Below are 18,755 nucleotides of genomic sequence, written 5' to 3' on the forward strand. Positions count from 1 at the left end.
TCTCTTTCCTATCTTCCTTAATTTTTTAAAAGAATTTTTCAAACTTTAATTGTTTTATTTATTTTTATTTGACCAAAGAGGACCAGAGAGAGAGGGAAAGTGAGAAAGCAAGCCACCAGGTCCAGGACTTGAACCATGGTCAACCATGTGGGAGTCCAGCACCCTCTATCACTACACCACCTGCTGACTCCCTTTCTATTCATTTTAATTTGACCAGAGAGGGACAGAGCGAGAGAAAGAGAAAGCAAGCCACCAGGTCCGGGACTTGAACCACAGTCGACCATGTGGGAGTCCAGCACCCTTAACCACCATGCCACCTGCCAGCCCCTGAAAAAAAGATTTTAAAAAATGTGCTTTAGGGTATGTGAGCTCACTGGAGAGAAAGTGCCCTCCAGGGAGCACGGCCATGCCATAATCCTTTCTCCTTCATTCTCCTTTTGGGACTTTGGTTCCACAAGTGCCTGGCATGTTTTTCAAGCCACAGGGTCCAGGACTCGAACAGTGCTGCCACGTGGGATCCAGCTGCCTTAACCACCATGCCACTGGCTGGACCCTGAACATTTCTTTTCAAGCTATCAAATTTTTTATTATCCCGAAAAACCCTTGCACTGGAGGAATTGCCACTAGTGGGCTTGGTGTTGGAGGTGAGGCCAGCCTGCAGAGGTTATACCAGGGGTCCAATCCCAGCCCGGGTGTGGAGACAGCTCTTGCACAGGGAAGACAGCTTCAAATGGACCACAAAGGGAGCCATGCTCCAGCGGGGGAAGTGGAGGGCGTGTGCTTAATTCACCAGGTGGGGGCCCAACACGCAGCCTGTCCCTCTCCCTGGAGCTCCGCCCTTGGGAGAGGCAGGCCTGTCTTCCCCTTAGTCATCCTCAGTTCTCTTGTAGCCGACCTGTCCCACCCCAAAGTACCCCAGCAAGACCAAGGAAACACTGGCTAGAGCCTCGTCTGGAAAAGCCGGCCGGTGCTGTGAATCAACAGATTTCAAAGTTCAAAACAATTACAAGCAAAAGTATCTCAGCCAGTTTTTAAGCAACAGTACCTTTACAGATATATTGGATAAAAAATGGCTTTATTTTTAGTATTCACTGATTTCTGATTATTCCTTTTTGATAGTTACGAAGAAAAGACAACTTAATCGAGAGGAACCTCTGCCCTGCCAAACATTAAAGATGAATACCCAGAATTTCACTTGTTTCTTTTCACAATTTGGGAAAATGTGAATTGGTTCCTTTTTCTTAAGCCTTTAAAAAACACAATATACAAGTTCTATAGACATATGCATGTATACAAAGACTGATGTGAGCTTTTTTGTCAGAACATAACATTTTTACGTAGAGGCAAAAGTACCAGTGACTGTTAAAAATGAAGAAAAGATGATAAACATTGACATTTACAAATGGCAGGATCAAGCGAAGACTAGAAATAGAGAAGATTTAAAAGAAAAGTTTCTTGAAGACACCAAGACGTCTGGCTGAATTAACTAACGAATTTCACAAGATGATGAAAGGATACTAGAATTTTTAAAAACTAAAAAAAAGAAATCCAATAAATCAGCCTCTGTTAACAATACAATGCATGGATAGGATTTTTTTTTTAAGAATTATTTTATTGAATTTTATTGATTTGCTTATTTAATTTGACCAGAGAGGGACAGAATGAGAGAGAGAGAGAGAGAGAGAGAGAGAGAGGAAAAGTGAGAAAGCAAATCTCCAGGTCCAGGACTCAAACTATGGTCTGGCATGTGGGAGTCCAGTGCCCTTAACCACCATGCCACCTGCCGGCCCCTATGCATGAATAGTTTTATAAAATGAAATGTGAATGTTTTCTGTTAAAAATGAATATGCTGGGGCCAGCAGGTGGTGTAGTGGTTAAGGCACTGGACTCCCACATGCGGGACCATGGTTTCAGTCCCAGACCTGGAGGCTTGAAAATCACACCTGCGTGCATGCCCAAAATCCCAAGAGGAGGAGAAAGGGCTGCGGGGTGTAGATGGAGGACAGACTGTGGCATGGCCACCCTCTTGGGGGTAGGGGGATATTACTTGCTTTCCCCCTTCTCGCTCTCCATCTCTCTCTGGTGAGCACATGTGCCCTATAGCAAATACTAAAAACAAAAACAAACAAAAAAACCTCTTCACAGTGGTTTCCTTTTCCATTATTTCTACTGTCTCTTATGTGTGTGTGTGTGTTGTGGCTTCTTACAATGAGTGTTTTTATTTATATTTAAGGTATACGTGATTTTTATTGTTTTAGATTTTTGTCATACGGTGCACGCACTCACCAGAGAGACAAAGCAAGAAGCCACTCCCCAGCGAGATGGCCAAGCCCCTCCTCCTCCATTCTTTCAGAATCTTGTGCATACGTGCGCGCGCGCGCGAACACACACACACACACACACGTAAGCACGCACCTAGAGTGATTTTCAAGCCACAGTGTCTAGGACCTGAACCACAGTTGGCTCTGTGGGATTTAACACCTGAACCACCACACCACCTGCTGGCATAACAACGTGCTGTTCTGAAATATATACAGTGAAATGATTAGGAAAGTCGGACAGACATAGCCATTTCACACGTGTACTCAATTCTTCTTTTTTTGGGGGGAGTAGGGGGCAGTAAGAGCACCTAAAATCTACTTTTTGTTTTTTTGCTAGAGGGTGTGTGCTTGTTAGAGGCAGAGCAAGAGAGAGTGCAAGAGAGGAAAACACCCCCATGATGAGTAGTCATGCTGCAACCCTCTCCTCCACCTTTCCACTCTGATGGGATTTTTGAAACACACACACACACACACACACGTTCAATGTGCTTCTCAAGCCGCTAGGTCTGGGATTCGAACTGTGGTTGGACATGTGGGATCCAGTGGCCCTAACCACCAGGCCATGGAGCCTGCCCTGAAATCTACTTTTCTAGCAAATCGCCAGCATACAAATACAGTATTATTATTTGTGGTCCTCATGCTGTGAGATTTCTGGATTTATTAATCTTATATAACTGGAATGGGCATGTGTTTTTTTCTTTTTCTTTTTTAATGCTAGAGAGTGTATGACCCCCATGAGGATGGTCATAACATCCTTCCCCTGAGAAAGCAAGCCACCAGGTCCAGGACTCAAACTGTGGTCTGCCATGTGGGAATGTCTAGTGCCTTAACCACCACGCCACCTGCTGGTCCCTAGAACAGTGTCTTAATACTTCCTTTCCATGCCCTTGACAGTTGTGAGTGCTAGTCCAGTATTTTGCGGAATGTACTTTAATTTAGGTTTTCCCGATGGTCTCTCATCATTCAAGTGGGATATGAGTATTAGGCAAGACTGTCACCGTAGTGGAGTGTCCCTTAGATTTCATCCTATCAGGAGATATGTGATATCCACATGACAGCACTGATGTTAACCTTCACACTCTATTCGCTGGAGTCAAGTCACTAAGTCTAGTCTACATGCCAGAGGGAAGGGAATTTTCCACCTCTTGGTGCAGGGAATAGCTACATATATAATTTGCAATTCTTTTCTGTTCTTGTTCTCTAAACTGTTTTCCAAACTATTTTTATAATACTTAGTATTGTGTGATTTTGAACTTTTCCTGTCAATGAACATAAAATATTCTATTTTAAGTGTCATGCTGCTGTGATTAGTATTGTATGTACTTCCTGGGCCCAAGTGCAATTTTCTTTAGGGAATATTCCTATTAGCAGAAAAGCAAGGTCACAGACTCATGCCGTATGCAAATGTGCAAGGTAATGCCACACTGGTTTCCAAAGAGTCTGTACTAATCTGCATCCCCACCAGCAGTGGGTACAAGCTCCTATCTTGTGATTGGTGATTCTGACAGCCAGTCACGTTCAGACCTAGGCCACATTCACACACATGGCCACGACCGAGCCTTCTGCCTCTTCAAAGCATACATGTTATTAAGTGAAGTACGACCATCAAAAACCTGGGAGGATTTACAGTACTTGATCAAAATAAAATACTTTTTTACATTTCATTTAAATCCTTGCAAACAGAAGCATGTGCCAATAGTCAAATAAATTTATCTCAATGAAACAATGAAAAAAAAAAACGTTATATTCTAAATCAAGACCCTTTTTATGTCCCAGCAACTTCATGGTTGACTAAAATGGTTAGAAGTTACAAAGGAATAATAAAAAGCATCTGCCCCTAAACCGAGAGAACCACTCTCCCCCTACCACACAAATAAGGCAAACAGTTCTCCAGTCCCCCTCCACTTTATTAAGGTTGGCCAACACGGCACTCACGTATTCAAACATTCATTACAAGTTTTCAGTGATGTTTAGCTTCTGAGTTATTTTTCCATCATTTAGTTAGGTTAGGCACATTGGTTTATATTATATAGAAAATACTTATCTTCAGGACACAGACAGGAACAAGTATAATTTGCAAATGCTACAAAAATTGAATCCAAATCTCAGTTAACCTCTTTCCTAAACTGCAACCATTCATTTAGTCTTGATTGACAACAGACCAAAACCACCACGTCAACCTGTCTGAGATTCTGGTGACTTAGAAATCCCTGAAAGAGCAGTAAGCTGTCATTACTGGAAAGCTCAAACACTGGCAAGGCTTAATTGCAAAGTATTTAACAGAAGGCCACAGGAGTTGTTTTCCTAAGGGGGCTAGAACTATCGATGTCGTTTAGTAATGCATTGAAATGGCATTGCCTAGTGCGAGTGTTGCACAGAAACTTCAGGTCACCTCGTCTGGATCAATTATTTCGGATATGTTTCCACTATCATGGCGTGGCCCTGTAAAAGAAAAAAGGTTCAATTAGAGCATGAAAGGTAAGGAAATCAACTAGTATGAAGTCAGTAGAGAACAAGAAAAGTACAGGTTTCAGAATTCGATCCTGGAGCTGGCAGGTGGTGTGGTGGTTAAGGGTGCTACACTCCCACATGGCCCACCGTGGTTCGAGTCTTGAACCTGGCAGCTTGCTTTTTCACTCTCTCTCTCTCGCTCTCTTTCTCTCTGTCCCTCTCTGGTCAAACTGAAATTAATAAAGTTAAATTTAAAAATAATTTAAAAAATAAAATAAAAAATAGAATTCAATCCTGGCTTCACCACTCAATCATTGTGGATCTGGGGAAAGTTAGTTAAGTGTATACTCTATCATGTTTGTTTTTGTACAACTAAAAAAAGCCTCTGTGATTTCTCATTTTAATAACAACCATCTATAGAGCATCTACTAGGGATGAGGCTCTGTTCTAGAGTCTATTTACCCCCCCCCCACACACACACAGTATGCTATAGAATTTAATGTTCATGAAAACTCTTTGAAGTAGGCACTTTGAGTCCCACTTTATGGGAGAAATTCAAACTGCTGTCAGCCATGTGGGATCCAGCACTGTTAACCACTAGCCACAGAGCCAGTCCCAAGAAACTAATATTTATAGGGTGCCAAGTTGGGACATTGTGTGGGTTTAAAGATTTGCTACATGGTCTCTGCCCTCAATCTACTGGATCGTCAGAAAAGTCATGATGCAGTTTTGCAAAGAAAAATACATCATGACTCTTCTGACAACCCAAGTATAACACTGCAGCTCAAAACAAACTTAAATTATCTTTTTTTTTTTTTTGAAGGTTTTTGCTATAGGGTACGTGTGAGAAATCACCCCGCAGGGGGGAAGGCCACGCCACAATCCTTTCTCCTCCATTGTCCTCTTGGGGTCTTGGGCACGCACGCACACGCGCCCAGTGTGAGTTTAGCTACTGGGTCCAGGAGTTGAACCGTCGCCGACTACATGGGAGTCCAGTGACACAGCCATTATGCTAACTGCTGGTCTCAAATTTTCTTTATTATTATTATTCTTTTTAGAGGTTTTTGCTATAGGGAATGTGCGCTAGCCAGAAAGACAGAAAGAGACAGGGAGACAGAAAGTGAGAAATCACTCCCCAGGGTGGATGGCCATGCCACAATCCCTTCTCCTCCATTCTATTCTCGGGATCTTGGGCACACACGCACACGCGCCCAATGTGAGTTTAAGCAACTGGGTCCGGGACTCAGACCGCGGCCGACTACATGGGAGTCCAGCGACATAGCCATATTTTGAAGAGGCACATGCAAACAAAAAAGTGCAGGAATGGGAAGTTGGACTGACTCTGGGGTTATCCTAGAAGCACTTTAGAGAACACTTCTACAGCTTTGTTTCAAACGCACTCCCTCTATGCTCCACGTTTGTTTTTCCTGCTCTAGCTCCACGATTCTCAACGAGGGGCAATTTAGCCCCTTTCCTTAGAGGACATGGGTGATATCTGGAGGCGTTTTGTGTATGGGGGGGCGGTTTGAGCATGAGAACGGGTTTGCTGCTACTGCCGTCTGTGGGTACAGGCCATGCTACACATCTTGGAACGCACAGCACAGCCTTCACGACGAGGAATTACCCAGTCCAAATGCTAACAGCACCAAGCTGAGACCCTACCCTAGAGCCATAAGTGTGGCGCCTTCTCTCTAATCTCATCACGCCAGTACCACTCACACAGCTCTTGATGGAACACAGCCAAGATTAACCCAGCATCTGCGATGTATGACTGTGTCCCTCGTCACTCAAACTTCTAGAAGAAAGGTACTTGTTATTAGTTTATCCACAAAAGCATCCAGTACTGTGTTGTGCTCTGGATACAAAATGAGGGAATACACACTCAAATCATGAGGGCTGCACACCATGCACAGAGTTGTGTAAGAGCTTCTCCCTAGCAGGCGCTGGAGAGAGAGATAAGGAGCGCTCCCCCCACCCCCCATTCAACTCCCCCTTTTTCCTCTGGCAAGTGTGTGCGCCCTATGGCAAATGAAAAGAAAAAGAAAAGAAAGTTTACCTCTTGGAGAGATTTTATAGATAAGTGCTCATGGTGATTATATAAATAAAATTTTGTTATTAAAGAACAAAATGGGGACCAGCAGATGGCGTAATGGTAACATCACTGGACTACCACATAGTTGACTGCAGTTCAAGACCCAGACCCGGCGGCTTAATATTCACACCAGGCGATAGGTTTGTGTAGGGGTGGGGTTGATCGTGGGAAGGAGTTTGTGCGTGCATGCCCCAAATCCCTAGCAGAGAAGGGATTGTGGCATGGTCACCTTCCCTGGGGCATTGACTTCTTGCTTTCTGTCTCTTGGGTGAGTGCATGCACTCTATAAGCAAAAATCTCTTAAAAAAAAGAAGAAGAAAATGTATCACGGTAGTTAAAGTACTGGACTCCCACCCACATGGCCGACTGCAGTTGAAGTCCTAGACCTGGCAGCTTGCTTTCTCACTTTTTCTCTCTCTCTTTCTGTCACCTCTGGTCAAATTGAAAAATAATAATGATGAATAAAATTAAATATAATTCTTTAAAAAAATGAGTGTCTGGTGAAGGATTTTAGGTGATTCAGTTTTTTTCTATGTATTTTTGCATTTTCCATAATTTTCATAAAAAGCCCCCATAACTTTACTTTCAAAATAAAGATTACATGGGACTAGCAGTTAGCATAATAGCTATGCTGCTAGACTCCCATGTAGTCAACCGCAGTTTGAGTCCCGGACCCAGCGGCTTGAAACTCACGCCAGGGGTGTGTGTGTTGTGGGGAGGGAGCGTGCCCAAGATCCCGAGAGGAGAATGGAGGAGAAGGGATTGCAGTGTGGCCATCCCCCCTGGGGGGTGATTTCTTGCTTTCTGTCTCTCTGTCTCTCTGTCTTTCTGGTGAGCACACACGCCCTATAGCAAAAACCTCTCAAAAAAAATTTAAAAATAAAGATTATGTTAGAATAAAAATAGGGGCCAGCAGGTGGTGTGGTGGTTGAAGTGCTAGGTTCCCACATGGCTAACTGTGGTTTGAGTCCCAGACCCAGCAGCTTGAAAATCACAACAAACAATAAGTAAATAAATGTTGTTTTTATTTATTTTTTTAAAAAAGGTATAAAAAAATCTTAGATTTAAATAGCATCTTACTCCCAAAGTATTATCAGAATTAAAGCTGTTACTTCCCTTCCCCAAACAGACTGCCTTTTCTCTGGCTGTCTGTATGAAAACTGCTGTTAAGTGTGTTTCTGCAGGCTGCGGGGGTGGGGCACGAGTAAAGCATGGCTAAAGTGATGTAGAATCCAATGGAGAGGCAGGTGTGGCTCCCCAGCTGACCTGTAAACGCAGGCTCATGAGCCCATGCTCCTGACTGCCTGGGAAGGCTGGGAGGTGGGGGTGTGGGGGCTCCCTTTTTTCTTAAAAATGAAAACAAAATGTTTCAAATCAATCTAAATCAAATATTCTAGTGATGAGCTTGTTTTGTTTCCAAGAAAATGATTTTCCAGAAGATCCTATGAAGATCCTGGGACGTACCTGTCCTCCAGCCGCACAGGCAGCCACTAAGCCATACTGGCCTCCTTCCTTCCGTAATCTGTGGGCTGCGGCCATGACCAACCGGCAGCCAGTGGCTCCAAACGGGTGTCCCAGGGACAGTGATCCGCCCCAGTTATTGAACTTGTCCAGAGGAGGCGCTCCAACCTGGCTCCCAGAAATGAAGACAAGAGCATGAAGACAGGTTTACTTAGGACTCGAACCGGCTCTTAGTAATGGGAAATAAGAGAGAGGGGAAGACTAACTTCGACATCGCAATTAACTACTGTGAAAGGCTGGGGTCAATATTTCAAAAGGACGAGAACAAAAGACAACACAATTTTACTTTTATTTTGCCTAAAGAATTTCCTGGTACTATTTTTAAACTAAGAATCTTTATTATTTAATGAAACACAAAATTCTTTGTAGGGAGAAGATTTCCCCTTCATTTGCTTATTAGCAGGTCACTAAGCTCCAAATAAAGCATTCTGGAAATTTATGAAAATTTTATTAGAAACTTACCTTGGTTTTTCTGTTCATGTAGTTCTGTGCAAACCAGTCAGAATCCATGGCTTTAAAATTAGCCAAGATCTGACCCTAGAAAGGGAAAATAAGTCAGTAAGAACCTTGTTATTACCGTCCCTCTAGGCTTTCTTTGGGGCAAGGGTTTGTGGAACTTTAAAGTTAGACAAATCTTTGAATCAGTTTTCAGTGAAAATTTCCTGGAGAAACAATTTGGTATTTTTGAAGGACCTTGAAAAGCCTCAAGGTGGTATTCACTCCCCGCCCTCTGACCTCCCAGCAATGAGTATCACTACTGAGATCTAAAGCTCCATCCTGTTTCACTCATTACAAAGCATGCCTCCTCCCCACAAACATGCATTATGACTATATCGTTTCCGAATGTGTCTTGCAAATGACTTACTGAGAAAGCTTCGTGAAATTCAAAAACATCAATATCATTCATGGTTAATCCTGCCTTTTCTAGAACTTTTGGAGTACCGTATGTTGGTCTGAAAAGAAAAAATAAAAAGTATCTTAAAACTTTAACTTTTAATCTAAGAGCTTCTTCATATTCCCCAAATTGAGTTTTATATAGGCTTTCTGATCGTCTCTCACTCACGGAAGGAGAGAATACTGTGCAAATACTAAGTGTTGGGGAAAGGACAGTCAACTGTACCGATGCTCCCTCGCCTTTATTCAATTTATACTATAGACTCAGAGGAACTGATCATCGACAAGGAGACAGTGAGCAGTCAGGGCAAGTTGATAACGTGAACGGCGGGGCCAAGAGTTTACAGGACAAGGCACGGGAATGGGGTTGGCCAGGGTGAGAGTCACAGGAGGCCAGTGAGGCAGGAGCCTTGGGGCGGCGAGGTAAGGTAGGGCAGTGTTAGGCAGCTTTGGTAAAAAGCTGTTATGAAGATATGAAGGGACTTCCAACGGTTTGTGGAAAAATGGAATTAAAATACAAGTTTATTTCAGGGCAAAAAAACAAAAAGGAAATGCATGCAGCTTTTCAAAAAATACATTTTTCGTAATTTTTTGAAGATCCCTAGTCATCGGTATGTAGCAGTATTAAAAAATCCTTAGGATAACTTCATAAAAAAGAATACAAAGTTATGTATTGTATAATAATCACAAGTCAAAATATACAGGAAAAAGTGGAAAATAAAAAACAAATAAAAAACTACAATATGATACACCAACATACAAAGAACTATTATTTTAAAAACTCCACCAGAAAAAAATATTATAAAAACAAGGGCTTGGGGTCAGCAGATGGTGTAGTGGTTATGTCACTGGACTCCCATGGCTGACTGTGGTTCAAATCCTGGACCCAGTGGCTTGAAAAATCATGCCAGTCACATGTGTGTGTGCCCAAGACCCCAGAAGAATAGAGGAGAAGGGACTGTGGCACGGCCATCTCCCCTGGGGGGGTCATTTCTCACTTTCTTTCTCGTGTCTCTGTCTCTGTCTCTGTCTCTCTCTGGTGAGCATACATACACTATGGCTAAAACCTCTAAAACAAAACAAAAAACCCAGGGCTTAATGGACTTTAAAACATTTGGAATAAATGTTCAAATACTTCTGGCTATAGTACCAGGACACAGACTGTTACCTACCCGAGTAAAAGTTGATCTTTCGGATCCTGAGATACATACACAAAATCCCTAGGTAAAAAACAGAGAGGTTAGCTCCAGCTATCAAGTAAAGAAACCAGAGGCAAATCACCTGAACGCTTTTACCTCAGATACGCCTTTGGCTTATAACCCATGGCCAGGGCTTTCTCCTCTGCCATGATCAGCATTGCCGATGCACCATCAGTCTGAAATGTTAACCAGGACAATAATGTAACTTCTTTAGTCTAACTGGAAGTCTTTTTGCAGTCATTTTTAAAGTTCATTTATTTATTTTTGAGAGATTTTTGCTATAGGGTGTGTGTGCTCACCAGAGAGAGAGAGAGAGAGAGAGAGAGAGAGAAAGAGAGAGAGAGACAGACAGACAGAAATCACCCCCGAAAGGGAATGGCCATGCTGCAATCCTTTCTCCTCCAGTCTCCTCTTAGGATTTTGGGCACGCATGCACCTGTGTCCAGTGTGAGATTTTTGTGTGTGTGAGAGAGATTTTTGCCATAGGGCTCGCCAGAGACACAAAGAGAGACAGATAGAAAGCAAGAAATCACCCCCCCGGGGGATAGCCGCACTGCAATCCCTTTTCCTCTAATCTCTTGGGATTTGGGGCACATAACCAAATGCACCCAGCATGAGTTTTAAGCCGCTGGGTCTGGGACTGAAGCCACGGTCAACTATGTGGGAGTCCAGCTTATGTAAACATTACACCAGCCGCTGGTTCCAGCCCCAGTGTGAATTTTAAGCTGCTGGGTCCAGGACCTGAACTGTGGTTGACTACGTGGGAGTCCAGCAACGTAACCACTAGGCTATCTGCTGGTCTATTTATTTCTTTTTTAAACTTTAAATTTTTAATGCCAGAGGTGTGGACATGTGCACATGAGAGAGATTGAGGAAGAGATGAGAAGGGAGAGAGAGAAAAAAAACAGCCCAGTGGGGTCTGCTCATGCCACAATCTCATTTTCCTCAGTATCCCCATCCCATCAGGATCCTGGGCACATGTGTACATGACACCAGGGCTGAAATTCAAACTGCAGTCAGCCATGTGGGACCCGGCCCCCTCTGCACAGTGCTTAACTGCTGTGCTAGGGGGCCAGCCCTGGACAGCCAGCCTCCATGTCCGGTTCTACTAACTGAATACCAGCGCATTATCCGCACTACACTTACTCTATGTAACGATACTTAGGTACTGGTATCCCTCATTAAAACACAACTTGAACTTACACTAGGTTTTGAAGGATGAGGGTAGAAGAGACTATTGAAAAAGTGTAATAATTGGGACCAGCAGATGGCGTAATGGTTACATCACTGGACTCCCACATAGTCGACTGCAATTCAGGTTCTGGACCCAGCGGCTTGAAACTCACGCCAGGTGTGTGTGCACGTATCCCCAAAATCCTGAGAAGAGAATGGAGGAGAAGGGACTGTGGCATGGCCATCCCGCCATCCCCCAGGGGGCGATTTCTCACTTTCTCTCAGTCTCTCTGGTAAGCTGTGCCCCATAGCAAAAATCTCTCTTAAAAAAGCGTAATAGTTGAGGCCAGAGGTGGCTCTGAAGGGCAGACTCACACGGGAAGTTGCTGGTTCACTGGCAGAGACCTCCCTGAGTGTGCCAGGCACCTGTGTGTGCCCAGAGTTGGAGCCAGCTGAGACTGGGAATGGACTGCAGCACCAGGAGGTGCTGTCTCTCTTACTTAAAAGTAACCTTTAATTAAAAACAATTTTTTGAAAGAGAGATATTTGCTATAGGATGCATGTACTCGCTGGACAGAGAGGGAAAGTGAGCAATCATCCCCCTGGGGGAATGGCCACACTACAATCCCTTTTCCTCCATTCTCCTCTTAGAAGTTTGGGCATGAGCACACATACACACACATCTGGCATGAATTTCAAGCCTTCGGGTCTAAGACTTGAATCATAGTCAGCCATGTCAGAGTCTAGCGCCTTAACCTCTATGCCACCTGCTGGCCCCCCTTTAATAGAAAATTTTTAACAAAAAGCTGAAAAAGTATAATAATTATCAAAATGGATAAAGCAAAACAGTAACCAGAAACATGTATTCATAACAAACTTAAGCCAAAGTTTTTTGCTTTGGGCATAGAATATGAGGAATTTTATGAATTAAAACAAATTCTTACCCATTCATTTATTTACTTTTACTTTTGGAGGCTGTTTCTCAGCTACTTCCTACCTGTAGTTTCCAAGTATTTTCTTCTATAGATTTGTAACAAGCAAACCAACAGGAAAAGCAACACGGCAGCTGAGAACAAGTTTTTTCCCAAGTGACAACTGAGAGGTTGAGGGACCATAAGGTAACACTAGAAAAAAACGCCCTTTACTTACTCTAAAAATGAAAGATCTCTGCGCCAGGAGGTAGCATGGCGGTTAAGACAGCTGGATCCTACACGGCCAGCTGTGCAGTTCAAGTCTCACACCCAACAGTCTGAGAACACACTGGCACGTGTGCATGTGTGCCCACAATGCCATTTAGACGATAAAGAAGGGACTTTGGCATGGCCATCTCCCCTGGAAGGGGTGATTTAAGACTTTCTTTTTCTCTTTTTTCTTTTCTCTCTCTGGCAAGCACACGTACCCAATAGCAAACTGAAAAGAGCCCTCCCTCCCCTCAAATCTAGAATCTGAAAGAAAACTACTCGGTATAGTTTATAAAACACCACAATCCCCTTTCCTCCATTCTCTTCTCTGGATTTTGGGCATGCACCTGGTGTGTTTTTTTAAGAGAGGTTTTCGCTATAGGGCGCGTGCGCTCGCCAGACAGAGACAGACATAGAGTCAGAAAGCAAGAAATCACCCCCCGGGGGAATGGTCATGCCGCAATCCCCTCTCCTCCATTCTCCTCTCGGGATCTTGGGCATGCACGCACACGCGCCCGGCGTGAGTTTTAAGCCACCAGGTCCAGGACATGAACCGCGGTCAACTATGTGGGAGTCCAGCAACATAGCCATTACGGTAACTGCTGGTTCCCCACCTGGTGTGTTTTTTAAGCTGCAGGATTCAGGATTTGAACTGCAAAGTTGGCCATATGGGACCAGCACCTTAACTACCATACCACCTGCTAACTCTTAATATTCTATGTTAACATTATCTTTGTAATAAAGAGGTATATTTCTTTCTCTTTCTTTTTAACTGCCAGAGAGATGTATGCTCATCAGAGAGAGACAAAGAAATCATCCTCCTATGGGCATGGTTTACTGTAATCACTTCTCCATCCTGTTGGGATTTTGGGGGCATGCACCCACATGTTCCCAGTGTGCTTTTTAAAATTTTTTTCTCTTTGGGACCAGCAGTTAGCATCATGGCTATGTCGCTGGACTCCCATGTAGTCGACCATGGTTTGAGTCCCAGACCCGGTGGTTTAAACTCATGCCGGGTGCGTGTGCATGCATGTCCAAGATCCCAAGAAGAGAATGGAGGAGAAGGGATTGTGGCATGGCCATCCCCCCTGGGGGTAATTTCTTGCTCTTATTAGGGGGATGGCCACACCACAATCCCTTCTCCTCTATTCTCCTCTTGGGATTTTGGACACACACACACACACTCTCTCACTCACTCACTTGAACCACGGTCAACTACATGAGAGTCCAGTGACATAACTGTCACACTATCTGCTGGTCCCCTGGTGTGTTTTTCAAGCCACTAGGGTCAGGATTTGAACCGTGGTCAGCCATGTGGGATCTGGCTCTCTGAACCAGAGCCAGCCCAGAACCTATTTTTTAAAAAGAATTATTTATTTAATTTAATTCATTATTTTTTTTAACTTTGCTAAAGGGAATATGCGCTCGCTCACCAGAGGGGTGGAGAGTGAGAAAGCAAGTCACCAGGGCTGGGACTTGAACCACAATTGGTCATTTGGGAATCCAGTGCCTTAACCACTACTAGCCCCAGAACTATATTACTATTTTTTTAGAGAGAGATTTATGCTAGAGGGCAGGTGCACTCACTGGAGAGACAGAAAAACAGAAAGTGAGAAATCACCCCCTGGGGGAACGGCCACACCACAATCCCTTCTCCTCCATTCTCTCAAGATTCTGGGCTTCCACGCGCACACACCCTCAGTTTTAAGCTGCCAGGTCCAGGACTCCTTGAACTCGAACCAAGGTTGACTATGTGGGAATGCAGCAATGTAACCATTACACCATCTGTTGTCCCCTCCAAAAATATAAATATAAATATATATATACACACACACACACACACCCTTTTTTTTTTTTTTGCTATAGGGTGCGTGCACTCGCCAGGAAGACAGAGACAGAGAGAAAGAAAGTGAGAAATCACCCCCTGGGGGAACGGCCACACCACAATCCCTTCTCCTCCATTCTCCTCTCGGGATCTTGGGCACACATGCACATGTGCCCGGCGTGAATTTAAGCCACCAGGTCCGGGACTTGAACCATGGTTGATTACATGGGAGTCCAGTGACAAAGCCATTACACTAACTGCTGGTCCCCAGAATTATATTTTTAAGCTTTGTCTGCATACTAATAAACCTTTTTTAGACTTTTCCACTGAGAGTACAGAAATATAAACACAAAAAGTATGGATAACTACCAGGAAAGACGAATTTGCAGCTGTCACTGTGCCGTAGGGCTTGACGAAGGCTGGCTTTAGTTTGGCCATCTGCTCCAGTGAGGAAGGACGGATGCCATTGTCTTTGGTAACTGTATCTTTTCCTACAAAAACAAACACCTTTTAACTTTAAGGAATTCCAAGTATCATATATCTTTTTCAGAGAAATATGATTTAAAATTTATAGAGAAAAATGAAATGTAAACCTTACCTACTTATTAGAAGGAAGCCTTTTATAGTTACAAAGATATCAAATTTTGGGACCAGCAGTTGGCATAATGGCTATGTCACTGGACTCCCACATAATCAACCACGGTTCGAGTCCCAGACCTGGTGGCTTAAACTCATGCCGGGCGCATGTGCGTGCATGCCCAAGATCCTGAGAGGAGAACAGAGGGGAAGGGATTGTGGTGTGGCCATTCCCCCTAGGAATGCGTCTCTCTGTCTTTCTGGTGAGCGCATACGCCCCATAGCAAAAACCTCTCCAAAAAAAAGAAAAAAGATATCAAATTTTAAACTAAACTCCTTTTTAAAATTATTTATTTAATTTTAGTTGCTATTATTATTTATTTTAAAAAATTTGACCAGAGAGACAGAGGTAGAGAGAAAATGAGAAAGCAAGCCACCAGGTCTAGGACTCAAACCATGGTCCCCATGTGGGAGTCTAGTGCCTTAACCACCATGGCACCTGCTGGACCCTAAATTAAGGTCTTAAGATATTTCAGAAATCATCTAAATGGTTTAATAAAAAAGAGCTTCTTCTTTTCCTGAAGCACACATTCATGTCTGGCTATTCTATACAAAAGTCACAAGAATCAGAAATGTTGAAACATTAAATTATCAAGAAGATCTAAAAGTAGACTTGAACAAACTTTAAAAAAAGTTTACTTACCATCACCACATAATCAAAACTTGAGTCCACGTTTAAGAATAAGGGATGAGTATTGTGGAAATAGAACTAACATATTTACTGAAAAGTCATTTGAGTTTTTTGAGTTTTAGGAGAAATTCAAATAATTCAGAACTTCCTAGTAAGGATCACGAAGCATTCTGTCTTACCTGGAACGTTGAAGGGCACGACATCAGAAAGGAAGCCTTCATCCTGCGCCTTCTTGGCCAGACTGTGAGAACGCAGCGCGTACTCATCCTGTTCCAGCCTAGAGATTGCAAAGGCGGCAGCCAGGCGGTCCGCAGAGTGGCCCATGGTCTCGCTGGTGGAGAACTCAGCCACCGCCGGGAGCTGGGAGGGAGACAATGAAGAGCAGGTGAGCTGCTAATAGGAGTCACATGACACTGATAACTGTTCTCTTGGAACAGTTAAAATCTATTCGCTTCAATCTACCAGTCAAGAGCAAGACATCTCCACAGAAGGCTCAGAAATTCAAATGTTCTTTTTTCATTAAAAAAAAAGAATTATGGTGTACTGGGTAAGGTGCTGGACTCCCACATGTCTGACCATGGTTCGAGTCCCGAACCTGACAGCTTGCTTTCTCACTTTCCCTTTCTCTCTCTGCCTTTCTCTGGTATACTTAAAAAAATAATAATAAAATTAAACACATAAAACAGTTCTTTTAGATAAAAGAATTATTTAATTTTATTTATTATTATTACTATTATTTTTAAATTTGCTATAAGGCACATGCACTCACCAGAGAGAGAGAGAAAGTAAGAAAGCAAGCCACTAGGTCCAGGACTCACGACATTGTCGGCCATGTGGGAGCCCAGTGCTTTAACTACCACACCACTTGCTGGCCCCCAGAAATTAAAATGTTCTAGCCACTATCTTTTTTTTTTTCACCTTGACCAATTAACGAATTCTTCCCTTTAACTAAGAGAATCTATAACGGAGAGAGAATACCTGAGCCCTAACTCTAAATCTACCAAATTCTAAATTTCTGGAGAACGATGCTCTGGAAACACAAGTGTTTATTTAGACAGAGTGCACATCTTACCTCAGGTGATAGGAAATTCAATCTAAATTTAGAGAGTAAAGACAGTCGCTGGCCCAGTGTCTTGGCCTTATTGAGATCAAGCATCATTTTCCTCATTTTCCTTGAATGACGAATAGGGACGTCGGACATTAATTCAACACCGCCGGCGATGACCACATCACACTGGCCAGAGGCAATCAGGCCAACACCTACAGGGCACGGTTAGACACACATGAACGTCTTCCCCAGAAAAGAACATACTGCTGAAATGTAGTCTTCTTGGTCAAAAAGCTGTACAACAATGATCAGTTTTGTACAACGTCTGTAATGAAGAGTTTTTATTTTTTTGAAGGAATTAACACGACATTTTTAATGACTAAAAACGCATTCAACACATCAGAGGAAAACAATTTCATTCATGCCATAGGGACCTCAACTTCTGGAAATATCCATTGGACCAACTCTCCAACAAATTATGTTCTAAACCAGAACATCTTGCATATTCTTTTGGGTTGTCAGAAAAGTCATGACACATTTCTGCATAGAAAAAATACATCGTGACTTTTCTGAAGACCCAACATACGCTCCCAGTGTTAGTTTCAGAAAGATTTTTTCTCTCCTGTGAGAGAATGTTCCCCTGTACTACCAGAGAAAGTCTAGTTTTGAGATGTAAGGCAGCCCCCTACCCCGCCTGGCCACCAGTGAGTATTCTGCTGCTCTAACTAGGCCTGTCATAGGCTGCTCCAAGTGGAGAAGGCCCCAGTCACTGCCTCTGACACCATTCCCTGCCGCCCACAGGGTAGGCTGCCCACGCTGGCCTGGATGCTACTGAAAGAGCACCTGATGACTAACTCTTCTGGGTTTCCAGTCTTTTCCCACTATGAACCACTATGAACTGATGCTATTAAAAGTCCCACAAGTTTGGGGCCGGCAGGTGGTGTGGTGGCTAAGGGTGCTAGACTCCCACATGATCAACCATGGTTCAAGTCCTGGACCTGGCAGCTTGCTCTCTCACTTTCCCTCTCTCTCTCTTTCTATCCCTCTCTGGTCAAATTAAAACAAATAAATAGGGACCAGCAGTTGGCATAATGGCTATGTTGCTGGACTCCCATGTAGTCGACCACAGTTCGAGTCCTGGACCTGGTGGCTTAAACTCACACTGGGCACGTGTGCATGCATGCCCAAGATCCCAAGAGGAGAAGAGAGTAGAAGGGATTGCAGCGTGGCCATCCCCGCTGGGGGGTGATTTCTCGCTTTCTGTCTCCCTGTCTCTCTCTGTCTCTCTGGCGAGCGCACATGCCCTATAGCAAAAACCTCTCCAAAAACGAAAAAAGAAAAGCAAAACAAGGGCCAGCAGATGATGTGGTGGTTAAGACACTAGACTCTCACATGGTTGACTATAGTTTGAGTCCCAGATCTGGTAACTTGCTTTCTCACTGTCCCTCTCCCTCTTTTTCCCTCTAATAAGTGTGTGTGCCTGATAGCAAATTTAAAAATAATAAAAAATAAATAAAATAAAATAATAATAAAAAATGAAACCCCCAGGGACCAGCAGTTACTGTAATAGCTATGTCGCTGGACTCCCATGTAGTCGACTGCGGTTCGAGTCCTGGACCTGGTGGCTTAAAACTCATGCCGGGCGTGTGTGCATGCGTGCCCAAGATCCCGAGAGGAGAATGGAGGAGAAGGGATTGCGGTGTGGCCATACCCCCTGGGCAATGATTTCTTACTTTCTGTCTCTCTGTCTCTCTCTGTCTTTCTGGTGAGCGCACGAGCCTTA

General features: G+C 43.6%; 2 protein-coding genes across 2 annotated transcripts in view; one reads left to right on the forward strand and one right to left on the reverse strand.

The window, feature by feature from the left end:
* The window catches only part of ADGRF3 (adhesion G protein-coupled receptor F3), an 11,545-nt gene extending 9,947 nt beyond the window's left edge, over positions 1-1,598 (forward strand). The window contains exon 14 of the mRNA XM_027765775.1: positions 1,120-1,598. The gene's annotated coding sequence lies outside the window, so the exon portion shown is untranslated. The remainder of the gene's footprint in view (positions 1-1,119) is intronic.
* A 2,612-nt stretch (positions 1,599-4,210) lies between these two features.
* Positions 4,211-18,755, reverse strand: part of HADHB (hydroxyacyl-CoA dehydrogenase trifunctional multienzyme complex subunit beta) — a 52,555-nt gene continuing 38,010 nt past the window's right edge. The window contains exons 8-16 of the mRNA XM_006162192.3: positions 16,997-17,184; positions 16,104-16,284; positions 15,027-15,148; positions 10,575-10,654; positions 10,452-10,499; positions 9,251-9,338; positions 8,848-8,922; positions 8,329-8,493; positions 4,211-4,763 (exon numbers count right to left, since the gene is read on the reverse strand). Of these exons, the coding sequence (XP_006162254.1) occupies positions 4,728-4,763; positions 8,329-8,493; positions 8,848-8,922; positions 9,251-9,338; positions 10,452-10,499; positions 10,575-10,654; positions 15,027-15,148; positions 16,104-16,284; positions 16,997-17,184 (983 nt within the window). The 3' untranslated portion in view covers positions 4,211-4,727. The remainder of the gene's footprint in view (positions 4,764-8,328; positions 8,494-8,847; positions 8,923-9,250; positions 9,339-10,451; positions 10,500-10,574; positions 10,655-15,026; positions 15,149-16,103; positions 16,285-16,996; positions 17,185-18,755) is intronic.

Source organism: Tupaia chinensis, unplaced genomic scaffold (genome assembly GCF_000334495.1).
Source record: "Tupaia chinensis unplaced genomic scaffold, TupChi_1.0 Scaffold139757_1, whole genome shotgun sequence".
Lineage (NCBI taxonomy): Eukaryota > Metazoa > Chordata > Mammalia > Scandentia > Tupaiidae > Tupaia > Tupaia belangeri.